The 13,597-nt window shown below is 34.4% G+C and overlaps 1 protein-coding gene across 1 annotated transcript in view; it reads right to left on the bottom strand.

Moving 5' to 3' along the window:
- The window catches only part of LOC128167479 (activating transcription factor 7-interacting protein 1-like), a 40,187-nt gene that overhangs the window by 3,269 nt on the left and 23,321 nt on the right, over positions 1–13,597 (bottom strand). The window contains exons 12-20 of the mRNA XM_052833215.1: positions 12,650–12,829; positions 12,332–12,450; positions 11,912–12,059; positions 11,531–11,671; positions 10,022–10,207; positions 9,456–9,611; positions 9,092–9,179; positions 8,587–8,984; positions 5,876–5,999 (exon numbers count right to left, since the gene is read on the bottom strand). Of these exons, the coding sequence (XP_052689175.1) occupies positions 5,876–5,999; positions 8,587–8,984; positions 9,092–9,179; positions 9,456–9,611; positions 10,022–10,207; positions 11,531–11,671; positions 11,912–12,059; positions 12,332–12,450; positions 12,650–12,829 (1,540 nt within the window). The remainder of the gene's footprint in view (positions 1–5,875; positions 6,000–8,586; positions 8,985–9,091; positions 9,180–9,455; positions 9,612–10,021; positions 10,208–11,530; positions 11,672–11,911; positions 12,060–12,331; positions 12,451–12,649; positions 12,830–13,597) is intronic.

The raw sequence follows: 13,597 nt of genomic DNA, 5'->3' as shown, positions 1-13,597 counted from the left end.
ATAAACTGTTAAAATATGTGTTGACAAATTAAACCATGAGAGGAACAGTACATGAGATTTTAATGTATGATATTCCCTTGTTAATGTACTACCTGTTATCTGGTGTCAATATTTGTAAATTTTACCTTAATTTAGGAAATAGGAAATACAGTGGCCCCGGGTATAACGAGATGCTCGGGACATCATTTTTTTTTTCGTTATAGCCGATACTCGTTATATCCGAGGTTGGCATTTCCCAAGGTGACATGTGATCTTTTTTTTTTTAATTTGAAATAACTTTATAAACCAGTGATAATGAAATAAATGTAGATTTAATTTATTCAAACTTTGTTCAAAAGTGACATACTTACTCCATGTTCATGTAAATGGCCATGGAATGTGTAAACACAAGTTACTTTCACTTCCTGAGAGACAAAAACTGCGTGATGGACAGTTGTGTTTTATTAATTCTTTATTATTTCTTTGGTAAGTAAGGGTGTGTAGTGATGTTGGACCAATTTTCAAGGTCAAATGAGAAGGTTATTGCAGAATTATATGAAAAAACCTTGTAGGAAGCATATCTTCTCTCCCTTTGCTCCAGTCAGGCTCATACTTCACTCAAATGATGCCTTTCATCAAAGGGTACGCAGTGACCTTGAATGATGTTTGTAGGTCAAATGTCAAGGTCATAATGGATCACAAAAATATTCTTTTTTAAGAGCTTATACTGTGGAATCATTTTTATTCGTGGGGGCCAATGCTTGTGGGTAGCCAAATTTTCTTGCTTCGTGGGGACGTAATTTCGTTGGTAGTGAAATCAGGATAATTTTAATAGATATTAAACAAACGATTGTGTATAGGTTCGTGGGGATGTAAATTTGTGGACAAATGTTACCCACGGAAGCCACGAACATTGGTCCCTAACGAACAGTGATGATTCCACAGTATATACTCTCAACTTAGCCTTATTTGGCTAATACCGGTACTTTACTTAAACAAAGCTTTTTTGCTAATTGCGTGCAGTGACCTTGAACCAAGTCAATGTGAAGATCTCTTTATAATCATTTTTAAACCATAGAATATTTCCCATATGCTTAATCTTACTCAGATTGAACAAAAATGCCTGTATGTAAGGGGTTATGAGATTGAATTAGAAGTTCTATGCCAGCTGAAAAATTTTTGTGTTATAGGTCAAGGTTAAAGCAAAATTATCTGAAAGGTTAAGCGGGGCCCTTTGAGTTGGTCACAATCTCAGTGTTGTCTAGTTATTAATTAATTTTATGAATTAAAAACATTATGTTCTAAATGATAGTTCATTCAGCTAAACAAATCATATCTTAGAATTAAGGGTAGATTTATTGGTTAATTTTACAAAGATTTTCTTGTCAAAGAGATCAATGTAGTCAAAAAATGGCCACAGCCATCCAGACCTCATGAAATACTCACAGAGTCTTAACTCTGCCTCCTTCAAACCTTTATATTTTCTTCCTTTTTCATTCCTTATAAAATTTGTTTAAAACAACTATAGTTGTGGTAAATCTCTTCTATGGATCCTTTAATTTACAGGGTTATGTTATACTCAGGTGACTGTTAACACTCTTGGGCCTCTCATCTAAAGAAATGCAGGAGAAATATAGCTTGATGTTGATATTATAATAAATTTGGAATGTAGGTACTAGGTGAGATGTAACCAGTATTTTATCAACACAATTTGATCAAGTTGTAAAATTGAATCTTTACATTACAGGCTTGTGAGGGTGGTTTGAAACACAAAAGTGAATTAGTCAACAAGTTGGAAGAGAAGACGAATCAACTTGTGGTCACTCTAAAAGACATGGAGAAAAGGTCAGTTACAGATAGAGCAATGCAGTGTGTGATCATCAGGCAAAAGTCAGGGGGCTGGGAAACTGACAATGGTTCCTAATAGGAGTCCATGTGTGGATCTAGAAGGGAGGCCAGGGAGGTTTGGACCGACCCCCCCCCCCCCCCCCCCCCCCCCGTAAAATTCAAATTTCTTTAAATTTATATTGTAAAATTATCTAAAATATAGGCAATGATAATACCTTCTCTCCCACCCTTAAAGAAAATTATCCATCAGAACTCCCTGGGAAAAATTTCTGGATCCATGCAAGTAGGCAATACTGCTAGGATTATTTTTCATATCCCTTGGAACCACCCACCTCCTTTTGAAAAATCTTCTGGATTCCCACATGGGGTCCATAATAATTACTTTGTAAGCTGGCGGAATGGAAAGTTTCCAACTCCTTCAACTTTTGTCAATGATCTGAAGCTGCCATATTGATCTGAATCTAGATTAACGTTTGTAAACTGTTTAGTTTTACTCTTCAATTCAACTTGTCATTAAGTATTATGCTTTGTCATAAATATCTATTCTTGTCAGTGTATACGTGGGTTAATTTTTCTTATAAGTGAGATATTTTATCATTTATTTCAATGGACATTACATATATAAATAAATGGTAGATGTATACTGTTAAAGGAATTAATATATGGGTTATAACAATCATCTCAAGCCATGATCTGGTGTCATGTAGATTTCTCCTTCCCATGGCTGATTCTGATAGCATACAGTATAATCATAAACTTGAATGTTTGATATCATGAAAATGACTATTTGAATCCTAAAAGTAATTACTAAATGTGCATAAAACAATAAATAACATGAAGTATGAATAAGCTGTAATTAAATTAATGGTTATAGCAATGATCAATTACTTGCAGTGGTCAATATTTCATTAGATAAAAAGTATTCACTTCTCAATCAATGTCAATCAGATGCGAAGCAAGATAGCTAGAGGCCTAGGGGTCCAATGGTCAAAAAACCCCAATGACAACAACGATGATAGACAACAGACAAATGTTGATTTAAAATAAAGCTCACTTGAGTCTTTAGCTCAGGTGAGCTAAAAATGGTTCTTTTTGATCCTGGGTTGAGATGATGAGATAATTAATAATGCAGACAAATTTCAATAGCTCTTTGTTGAAAGAAAATTGCTTAGCATCTGAAAACCGGTACATGTAATAAAATTGTAATAAAAAGTTTCTATATATTGTCAATACTGTTAATTGGCACCACAAAGCACCAGTGTCATTGACAGTGCGCAAGTTGTTTGTCTAAGTGAAGAATCATGCCAATTGTATGCAAGATGATTTATTACTTGTACAAATAGCAAGATTTCAATTACTGGAATTTCTGTTTTGGTGTGCACATATCCTAAATGTATCTCTTTGGCTTTTTATCAATCATTGGCCTATAAGGAGGAATGGGACATGTTTCAGATTTTGATGTCCTACAGCATAATGTATCTCACTTAGTCAAAGCATCAGCTTGATATATGAAAGTAGTGAGTTTGTTATGAGCTTAGGTTTTTACAATTCTTTCATATGATGATTTAAAATTTCAAATCAATTCTAAGGCAATATATATTTAAAAAAAAGTTTTAATTTCCAAAGGTTATTGTATTTCAAACATCATGTTCTTTTATCCAATTTTTCAACATGTCCCATTCCATCTTTGATATAAAGATGTACACATATATACAAGCATATGTTTTTGTCATAATTTGTTTTGATTATTTGTTTTTTTTTTATTTTGCATGTTTGTGTCTCCTGCTTTTGTTTGTGTGTGAAGATTAAAACAAGCCGAAGCTGACAAACAAGCAGCAGAGGAGACCGCTCGAAAACTCGGCCAAATCATTGCCGACAAGGACTCCAAAAGGTGGGTGCTAAAATATGGCTTCTGGGCAAAAATAGCAAAGTAAAGTCAGATGAGTTTTGTGAATTTAGATCAATGTCATACTGGAAACAGGCTCAAGCTACTTGAATCTGGGTAAAGAGAAACGGAGAAAAGATATATATCAAGAAGAGGAATTCTCACTGCGCAGTATATTGGTATTTGCCAGTGAATCATTAAGACTGACACATTTTATACTAAGATTGAATTACTTTTTATCTCCACAGTTTTGATGGAGGACATTTTGTTTTTGGTACTTACTGATTGTTCGTGTAAAGAAAATTGTCATTATTCTAATTCTGCAGATCGATCAGCTGGTGCTTTCATTTCTCATATTGACATGACTTGTTTAATTTGTTTTTTCAAAAGAAACTTGGTTGATTAATGTAGCATTATAAAATATTTTGCTTATCTATTAAATATTTTGATAGTTATTATTCATTTTGGCTACATTTATCAATTTGATTTCATAATACAATTTATATATAATAAACCTATTTATCTTTAATATGTAGTGGAGGCTACCCATTTAAGAAACTTATACTTTATCAACAGTAGTTCGGAGGATCTGGCATTACCTGGCCATTTTAAACAATTTTGATATTTTACTTCCCAAGAAAATGTCGGACGCCATTACAGAAACTGGAAATTCACCGCCTCCAATCATAAGTGGCATTCTCGACTCAATTTTGAATATTTGCAAATTGAATCGAGTGTTCCACTTACACCTAATTAATAAAACTGTTATTTTACCTCTCTGTAGTATTGCTTTTATGAGTTCTTACATCCCATAAACAGAATGATGAACACATTCTATGGAACTTTGGAGATATGTTTTGATTTCGTGCATTTTTAAAATCTCGCAAGAAAGAAGGTCTCCTACAATTGTTTTTGTTGTTATTGCTGTCTGTTGGTCGGTCGGTCCACCAACAGTTTCCGTTCATTTTCTTTGCAGAGGATGCGCATATTGAAATGAAATTTGTTGTAAAGATTTATCAAAATAATATCTAGTTCAAGTTCAGGTACGATCGAGCAATGTTTGACAGAGTTATGCCCCTTGGACTTTTTTCGCAGATATTTCCAAGGGGGGGGGGGGGGGGGGCGGATGAGTGTTTAACAAACATCTATTTAAAATCAAGCTGAGAATGCTTGCAAATTCCCAGTTTTCGTAAAGGCACCGGTTCTGATGATTCCTGGCAAGTAAAATATAAAAATAGTTTAAAAGGCCAGGGAAACATCAGTTCTTTCAGACTTTATCAACAGGTGATGCTTAAATTTATCAAATAATTATAGTTGGAAGTATTTTTTGACACAGCCCCTCTCTTCAGATATTCTATGAACAAATTTTTGTACATCAGTCATTATATTGTGCATTAATGTTCTTGTTTGCAAAAATAGATTGGCAAAGGTTTTAATGAAGACAAAAAATTGCATCGATATAATGAAGAAAAAACTAAGGATTTGGATTAATCTAAAAAAACTTAAACACCAAACCATCGATATGTTCTAAATATGACATTTACATCATGCATGGTTCAAAAAAGATTTTTCCAAAGGGTGGGGGTAAGGGTCTGAGGGATTATTCCACTTCCTGTTAAGATTCTTCATTTATTTTTCAACACCAATACTGGCAATATGATTTTAGGAAACTGTTCATGAAATAAATCAGCGAGAATTTTATTGTTTTTTAGGACAGCTTTGGAGACGGATCTTAAGATTGAAAGAGAGTGGAGAGGAACACTTCAGAAATCTCTTGAAGAGGAAAGAGAAAAAGTATCAGCCGTACAGACAGACTTACAGAAATACAAGCACTTAGAGAAGGTAGTTCTACAAAAATACAGACTTCAGAAATACAAGCATTTAGAGAAGTATTCTAATATAATTCACACTTACAGAAATACAAGCATTTAAAGAAAGTTAGTGTTTAATACTATACTGCATTAATACAGGCATGTAGAAATACAAGCACATAGAGGATTTAGAGTATACTAGAATAGAGCATACAAAAATACAAAAAATCAAGAGTAGACAAGTGTAACTGAGAATAAGGTACTGTCTGTTTAATAGGAAAATAAAATATTGAAGAAGATGAATATACTGTATTACATTATAACTACTAGATTAAATGAAGATGGTGATTACCCAATGGCCATGCATTCTTTCAGGACTACGCCACACTGGAACAACGTCATAAAGAAGTACAGAAAACTTGTGAGGAGCACGAGAAAACACTGGCAGAGCTGGGATCTCATCTCAGCGAGTAAGCCTTGATACTTAATATAAGATTTTATAATTTAGGGGGTCTTGCATCCATCTGCTCATACATTTAGTATAATTGTATAGTATAGTATAGACATATTTCTGAGTTATTTGAATATTTTGTAAATCCTAATGCCGTAATTCTAGCTTGTTGACTTTTCTTTAATTGTACAGTACAAAGTTACGTGTGGAAGACATGAGGGAGGCACATCAGGTGATTAAGGAGGCTCAATGGATTAGTGATAAAGAGGCTACCAACTGTAAAGGTTGTACCAAAGAGTTCTCCATCTCCAGAAGAAGGGTATTTATTTCATATGATTTTTTTGGGGGGGGGGGTTAATGTTTTTAAGGGGACATTTGATTAGAATTTTTAACTGTGATTAAATTTTTGAAATGTAGAATTTTTTTTAAGATTCTTATTATACATGAAGTAAATTTACATGTAAATGTGAAGGTCAAGGCTAAATTTATATGATTTTATGCAAGATCGAAAACAGAACTGGAATATTTTACTTTCACAGCACCACTGTCGGAATTGTGGAGACATATTTTGCAATGAGTGTTCAGACAATAAGATGCCTCTGCCTTCCTCAGCCAAGCCAGTGCGCGTATGTGATAACTGCCATCCCTTACTCCTACAAAGATACTCTTCAACAGGGAACTGAGAGCCGTCTGCTGTATGAAGTGTGTCAACAATGTCTGAATGTAATGGCTACCATGTAGTGATGACTGGTCCACAAGATGTTCAAACGCTGTCTGCAACTGCTACCCACAAATCAACAACGGCTTAATAAAGGTGTCTCCCCCAATTCTTGAACAAAATCTGGTGCAATTTTCCCTTGTTGTGGTCATTATAAACACATTCCGCTACATAGTAGTACTGATGGTGGTAGTTCACCCCATTACAACATAGCCGAACATGTCCATGTATTGTGTTGTTACAACTCGGTTTGTTGCTTGAGATTGTTTAAACAGCCATCATATGCAATATTTGTACCTGTATTTATATATTTTTTATTTACCAAGTATTATGTTTTTATTTCCTTGTCAAATTATTATTTACGTTCAAGTGCAGGTTAGGGCTTTACAGGTAAAACAAATACATATATACATGCATGTATGTGGTGAGCTATAAGTGTATGTTTGTAACCCCTGAAGGTAGTATGGTATATATCAATTATCAAATATCAATTCCATCTAAAATCCTCCCAGTACATCTGGTCATTAATATCATTTATATCGCATACATATTTGATGTAAAAAGAAACAAGGTGACATAAACTGGGTGCTAGGGATATCCTTTGCCATGGAAACAGAAATAATAGATCGAAAAAATTGCAAATCATAGCTACTTTAATGTCACATAGAGGAATTTAGGTCAGCAAATATGAGCTCATCGTTGGATACCCACAGGTGATAAGTAAAAGATGCGATCACTTGTGGTTATCTGACGATGATATGAGCTATCAAATGTAAAATGTAAATTTTGTGATAATGTCAATATCAAATTACTGGGATATGACTGCTGAATGTTTTTAAAATGTTTTCCAAAATGATCTTTTTTAGTTGAAATGATTTGTACATTTCATTGTTTTTAATATTATCAAAACACCCATCGTATGTGAAAATTGTCACCAATTTCTATGGTTAAAAGGTAGAAAATGGAAAATATTTAAATATAATCTTGGTGATTTCAAAGGGTTGACAATTTTGTTTTTAATGATGTATCTACATTGTTTGTAAATTTCCAAGATGAAAAGTTATATATGTATACATATGTATGAGTAAGGTTTGGATTCTCACCCGGCCCCCATAATGATATTTTAAAGTAGAATTATTAATCTGTCCAAGATTCAACTCAAATTTTGAAAGAAAAAATACACACTTCTTGGAAAAAATTAAATTTAGTAATTTTGATACATGTATCAATATTGCCTATTTGAAAACTAATGAAACTTCTTGTGTGTATGATGATGATGAAAATGAAATATTGCTAAGATTATTAAGTGGGTTTTGCTTAAAAAGACAAGAAACTATGAATGAAAACTTGAGATTTGTTGAGAAATTCAAGCCAGTCTGCATTCCAATATCAATACTCATCTACAGTGAACAACACTGCTTGTCCGATATAACACTGGTTATCAACAGTAATATATCCAACAAAATCTACAACAATATAACTATTTCTTATTGATCAAAAGGAATATAGATTTTGATTTTGAAAGTGAATGAAGTAATTTTATTTTTGTTTCTAATTTTTTTTTATCAGTGCTAACCCTGTTGAATGAAAACATGTAAATGAGCTTTTTCCTTTAAAGTCTATGTAACAAATGTTTATTTTGCAATGCATAATTGTTGAAATGTATACTTATTGTTATTGATTTTAAAAATAAAAATACAACAATGAAGTTTTTCTCCATTAATTTGTCAGCTTCCATGATTCAATATTTGAAACAATTGTATTTTAAAATGATCTGATGCAGGACAGGAAAATTGATATAAAAGAGTGTATAAGAAATTTTGGGCTGCCTCAATGATGCTGAACTTATTATATCAGTCCTGGTTTTTCTGCATATGGTCATATATTTCATTACTGTCTTTTGTTTTTTGAACGCGTCTGTCTATATGGTCATAATCGTCTGCTGTTTGAATGACGTCATCAGTTTGAACAATGTTCTGTTTGTAACTGGAGTGATCGTAGATACTTGGAGCGTGTGTCTGGGGAGACTGTCGGCTGAGATGATCGTATGTCGAGTTAATCCGCGAGGACGATGGATCCTGACCAGAATTGCCGAGGTGTACAGAGGCATAACCCGGTCCTCTGTCCGTCGTATTTGGTGATAAACCAGTGTGGTCATATTCATCATTATTTTGCTGAGGTGCGTCTGTTGGGGTTTTGGTGTGACCTATACTTCCAGTGAGGCTGTTTTTGTGCGCGCTGTAATTTTTTGAGTGAATCCAGGCCTTGCGAACTTCTCTTGCTATTCGTTTCCTTGAAAAATAAAGATATCATAAACGTGTAAATTATTGTCAAAATTTTAAAAGATTTGAATTTTTTCAGGATTGCGATTGAAATTTGATTTAGGATGCTACAAGTACCTGAGAAAAAATATCGTAGCTATAACAATCACAGCTATTGTGCCAAGCAATGCCAGTGAAATGAAAATGGTGATGAGATTGCCTCTTCCTGCAATGAACAAAATAAAAGTACTTGCTTGGTGGTGGGCATCGGGACAATTCGTGTCATTTGCCATTTTATATTTCATGAAGTTCTAAACAAAAAGAAAAAAAAACAAATTGTACCGTTACCACATTAAAACTTAGGACTCTTGTAAAAGTATACCGGTATTAACTGAAATCGGTTAAATTAAACGGATTGTTCTTACCAGTACAAGAACTTGTTTAATAGTTTCATTGCCTTCTATGATATTAGGTCGTAATAGAATGCTATCGTATGTTTTACCGGGTTTGTGGGGTCTTGTGGTGATTGGGTTTTTGGAAACTTCACACCATGAAGGTAACTTCTGAGTACAGTTTTCATATGAAAGCTGAAGGGTTCCATCTAGTAGAACGCTGGCAGCGGTGCACAGGGTGCTTATGTGGGGATTGTAAGGGATCGCTGTAAATATCAGTGGATTTGTAAGGGATCGCTGTAAATATCAGTGGATAACTAGGGAAATATGTGAAGTGTAACGAACCGCTGTAAGAATCGGTGTAAAGGATGGATGGACTATAAATAGGTTTTTTTATTGTGAGGATAAGAGTAAACAATGAATAGTTGAACAGGAATACGGCAAATATTCCGAATTCTATAGAAAAATTGTATATGTATAAAAAGATACAGGATTACAAGGAATTGTTGTATCAAGACGGAGGGTACAGGGCAATAGGATTGCCAATGGCCACTGTATCGATGAGACGAACTACTCAGCTTCTTAAGAATGAATGAGAAATACTGACACAATCAAAGAAAGGCAGAGAAAATATATGGCCTATATTGTGAAAATCTGCACATACATGTATATCTACCTGTGTCTATTTTTATGAATTCCCTCCTGAATATTCCTACCCAAAATAGGATCAGGCGTTCTTCCTCTAGGAATTTATTGAAGGAGTAGGTGTCAGCAATGGTGTAGCCGGGTTTACTACAGGACAGCACGGCCTCCGTCCAGTTCACGCGGCTCGACACGGTGTACAGGACCTCCACGTATGTACCTCAAAGAATAAAAAAAAAACTCGTTGTATTTACTTACAACGTAACGTGCTTCTAATGTTTAAGTATTGTCGAAAGCCAAGTTTTGCTGTACTTTTGCATACATTTACAGACCGTTGGCCAACTCATTAAGTTTTTCTCGTCTTTTGTGAATAATTATCATTCTAAATCTACCAAAGTAAAACCTTTTAAAAGGGCATGGTCTCGATTTTGGTCAAATTCTATTTTTTCTGTTTTTGTTATTTACAATGCTTTAGGAATGCATTTCTAATGATCAAATGAAATTTGAGAGTCAGTAGTAGAGTTATAAGCAAGATACAGGGCTCACAATTCTTTGTCATGTAAACAAGGCTCGTGCTCTGTTTTTGTTTAATAGGCTTAGGTTCAATATACCAGTAAAAATCTTTTTAAAGCTAATTTGTCTATAGTCTTATTCATTTTAAACAGTTCATTCATTTTAGGTGTTAAACTGGAATTTTCACTTCAACATTCAAAATGTAAACAAAAGCTTGACACTCAAATTTTGGTTGCCTATTAAAAATGCCTTACTGAAGCATTGTAATTGTGGGCAGATTCAAAATTTACAATATCTAATTATTTACCAAGTTACGCTTGTTCTTGTGCGCAGGTGGATTGAGTTGGTGAACACTTTCTTTACTTTTCTATTGGCCGTTGTTCCCATTGGCTAGTATTATCGAATCAGATCATTTCTATTATTATAAATCCCGGTTACTTTTGATTTTGTTTCACTGTGGGTCCGGCGATTTTGTACACCAACACCTCGCACAAGGTATTTATTGTATTAATTTATATAACATAACTTTTCTTAGTATCTACATAAAGTAAACTAAGATTATAATAAAGTTTAAAGCTTTATTTAAACCGTAACGAATTATTGTGTATAAATTGTATATATATTTATATGTGTTTATATTTATTTACAGAATCACCTTTTTGTACATATAAAATATCCTGAACACAGAACAGTTTCTTTATTATTTACTCGGTCACATAATTTTAAAAATTGGAAAAATAATTTAGTATGAAAATAAATATCTTGCTGTAAGAAAATGCAGTTTTATAAAGATCAATGCGTACTAGTAAGTGATGGAATTCCATCTCGAATGTATGAAGAAGCCAATCGAAACGGTACAAATTATTAATGACAGATCTTGGGTTTCCGATGATGTTATTTAAGTTGAATTCAGAATTGTAGGCATCCAACAAAACAAAGCTATTGTTGAGGTATCACATAATTTGATGAAGGTATTCTGCAACCCCCCCCCCCCCCCCCAAAGGTGCTGATGGGCAGGGACTCGCCGTACCTGAGAGGCAGACGAAGCTGGCCACGAGATCCTGACACCGCGAGGTCTGGTAGGTGTACGCCGTCCCCAGGTTTTCACCACTTCCCTGTCGGCCCAGAATACATTGAGCGTCTCCAAATTCTTGTAATGATATCTGAGTGTCTGTAACATGGAATACCTGATTTAATTTGTGCAATCACTGGATCATATATACAGGTATATATCATATCTACATGTTGCCATGTAAGAAAGTTTATTTATTTCAGTTTTTCATAAATATTTTTTAAATACATGAACAAACATTTCTATTTTCTGTAAATTTATTTCATGCTATTTTTTAGAACTGTATATCTAAAAAAAAAAAAATCTATAAAAATCGAACCTACCATGGTTTTGACTTACTTTGAGTGTAGAACATGATGTCTGTGGTTGATTGGGATCCAATGTTCACTGGTCCCCCACAGAAATCGCTTGTTGAACCATTGCACAGTCTGGCTGTACACTTTGACAGAAGCGCGGGAAAAGATGTAAAACAGAAGCACAAACCCTCCTGCAATATAAAAAGATGGATAAATTTACTGACTAAAGATTCGTCATCGGTTTCAGTCGTGAACGTCTCGTCATATTACGTGTACATGATGAATGGCCGAATGATGATTCAAAGCAAGTGTGATCAATTTGTTGTTTATTTTACAAAATTCATTGGTGGTATCGTTAGGGGACATGGGATAAGGCAATGGGTTTTTACCACAGGGAACCAAGCCATTAAAATGGTTACATTTGAATTTATGTTAAAACGGGCTTGGCCCCTGTGGTTTTTACCGAGAGTCCGTAGATGGTGCTGTTAGTACAGTCTTCTGTACACCTCCCTATCTGGTACTTGCTGTGGAGCTGGGATCTTCTGACCGAGAAAAGATCACTTGTATTGACCCTGTAGCATCCTGTAAAGAGAATGCGTCAGCACACTTATTTTAATACAAGTGTACTAATTCAATATGATCTAAAATATTTATTTTGATATCGATCTTTTGTTTAGCCAAGACAAACATAAGTACACCTGAACTCCTTCTGACTTTTATTATATACCAGCATTGTTTCAAAACTATATACTGTATAAACATGTAGAAATGCAAGCGTTACCTTTAATATTTAGCCACGCCGTACTCCCTTTGTATGCGCCAATCCACCCCTTCACGTGGACTCCCTGGGTAGAAATTTTGGCAGTTGTCAGCTCAGTTTGAATGTTTGGTCCAAGTAGTGAGCAGTTCGAACTAGCCTCAGTCCAGGTCAACGGTCTAGCATTGAAAACGGCTGCAATTTCTAAAAAAAATACAAATACAAACAAAAAGTCTCTCTCTCTCTTTCGCTCTCTTTCACCGCCATCAAAACTGTGATCAGAACACTGTCATATTTTTCTCTTTCTCTCTCTCCCGAAGAAAATAGGATACATGTATATGCCTACCTTGGGGCTGACAAAATTTAAAGTATTGTAGAAAGAAAACCACTAACAACCAGCCATACATTTTCATATCCTCTCCACGACTAGCAACAACATAACAACCTGCATCCCAGGTCTCCCCTCACGGATACAAAACACGCGAGTCATTTCCTGGTCTCTGCTATTCCTGGTGGTCATCGGTAAATAAATACATTCCTCATATATGATACGTAAGTAAATCCTCTTCTGATTTAAATAGAGTTTACACATTATCTGTAATGCGTTGTGTATTAAATACATGTATGTGGAGGATTTTGTACTGCACAGAGTATAAAAAATCCAGCAAAATTAACACCAATTGTAATGCTGCATGTACAATGTCCATAATATAGACAATTTTCTCGTCTCTTGGTCATTGTCGACATACCTAATCTTCAAAATACAATAACGGGGAAAGAAAATAGTAATGACATTTTATATTTGTTAAGGATAGAATCCTTTAGTCATAATATGACCATCAGAGATAAACTAATTTTAACCATGTTATTTTATCTACCAGCAGAGATGAGTTATATCTACATGTAATAATAATGATTTCAAAGAGCTTCACGCAAACAGTCCAACAGTTGTAAATTTGTGAACAATCCGAG

Source organism: Crassostrea angulata, chromosome 10, assembly GCF_025612915.1.
Source record: "Crassostrea angulata isolate pt1a10 chromosome 10, ASM2561291v2, whole genome shotgun sequence".
Classification (NCBI taxonomy): domain Eukaryota; kingdom Metazoa; phylum Mollusca; class Bivalvia; order Ostreida; family Ostreidae; genus Magallana; species Magallana angulata.
This window is presented reverse-complemented; position numbering and strand designations above follow the sequence as displayed.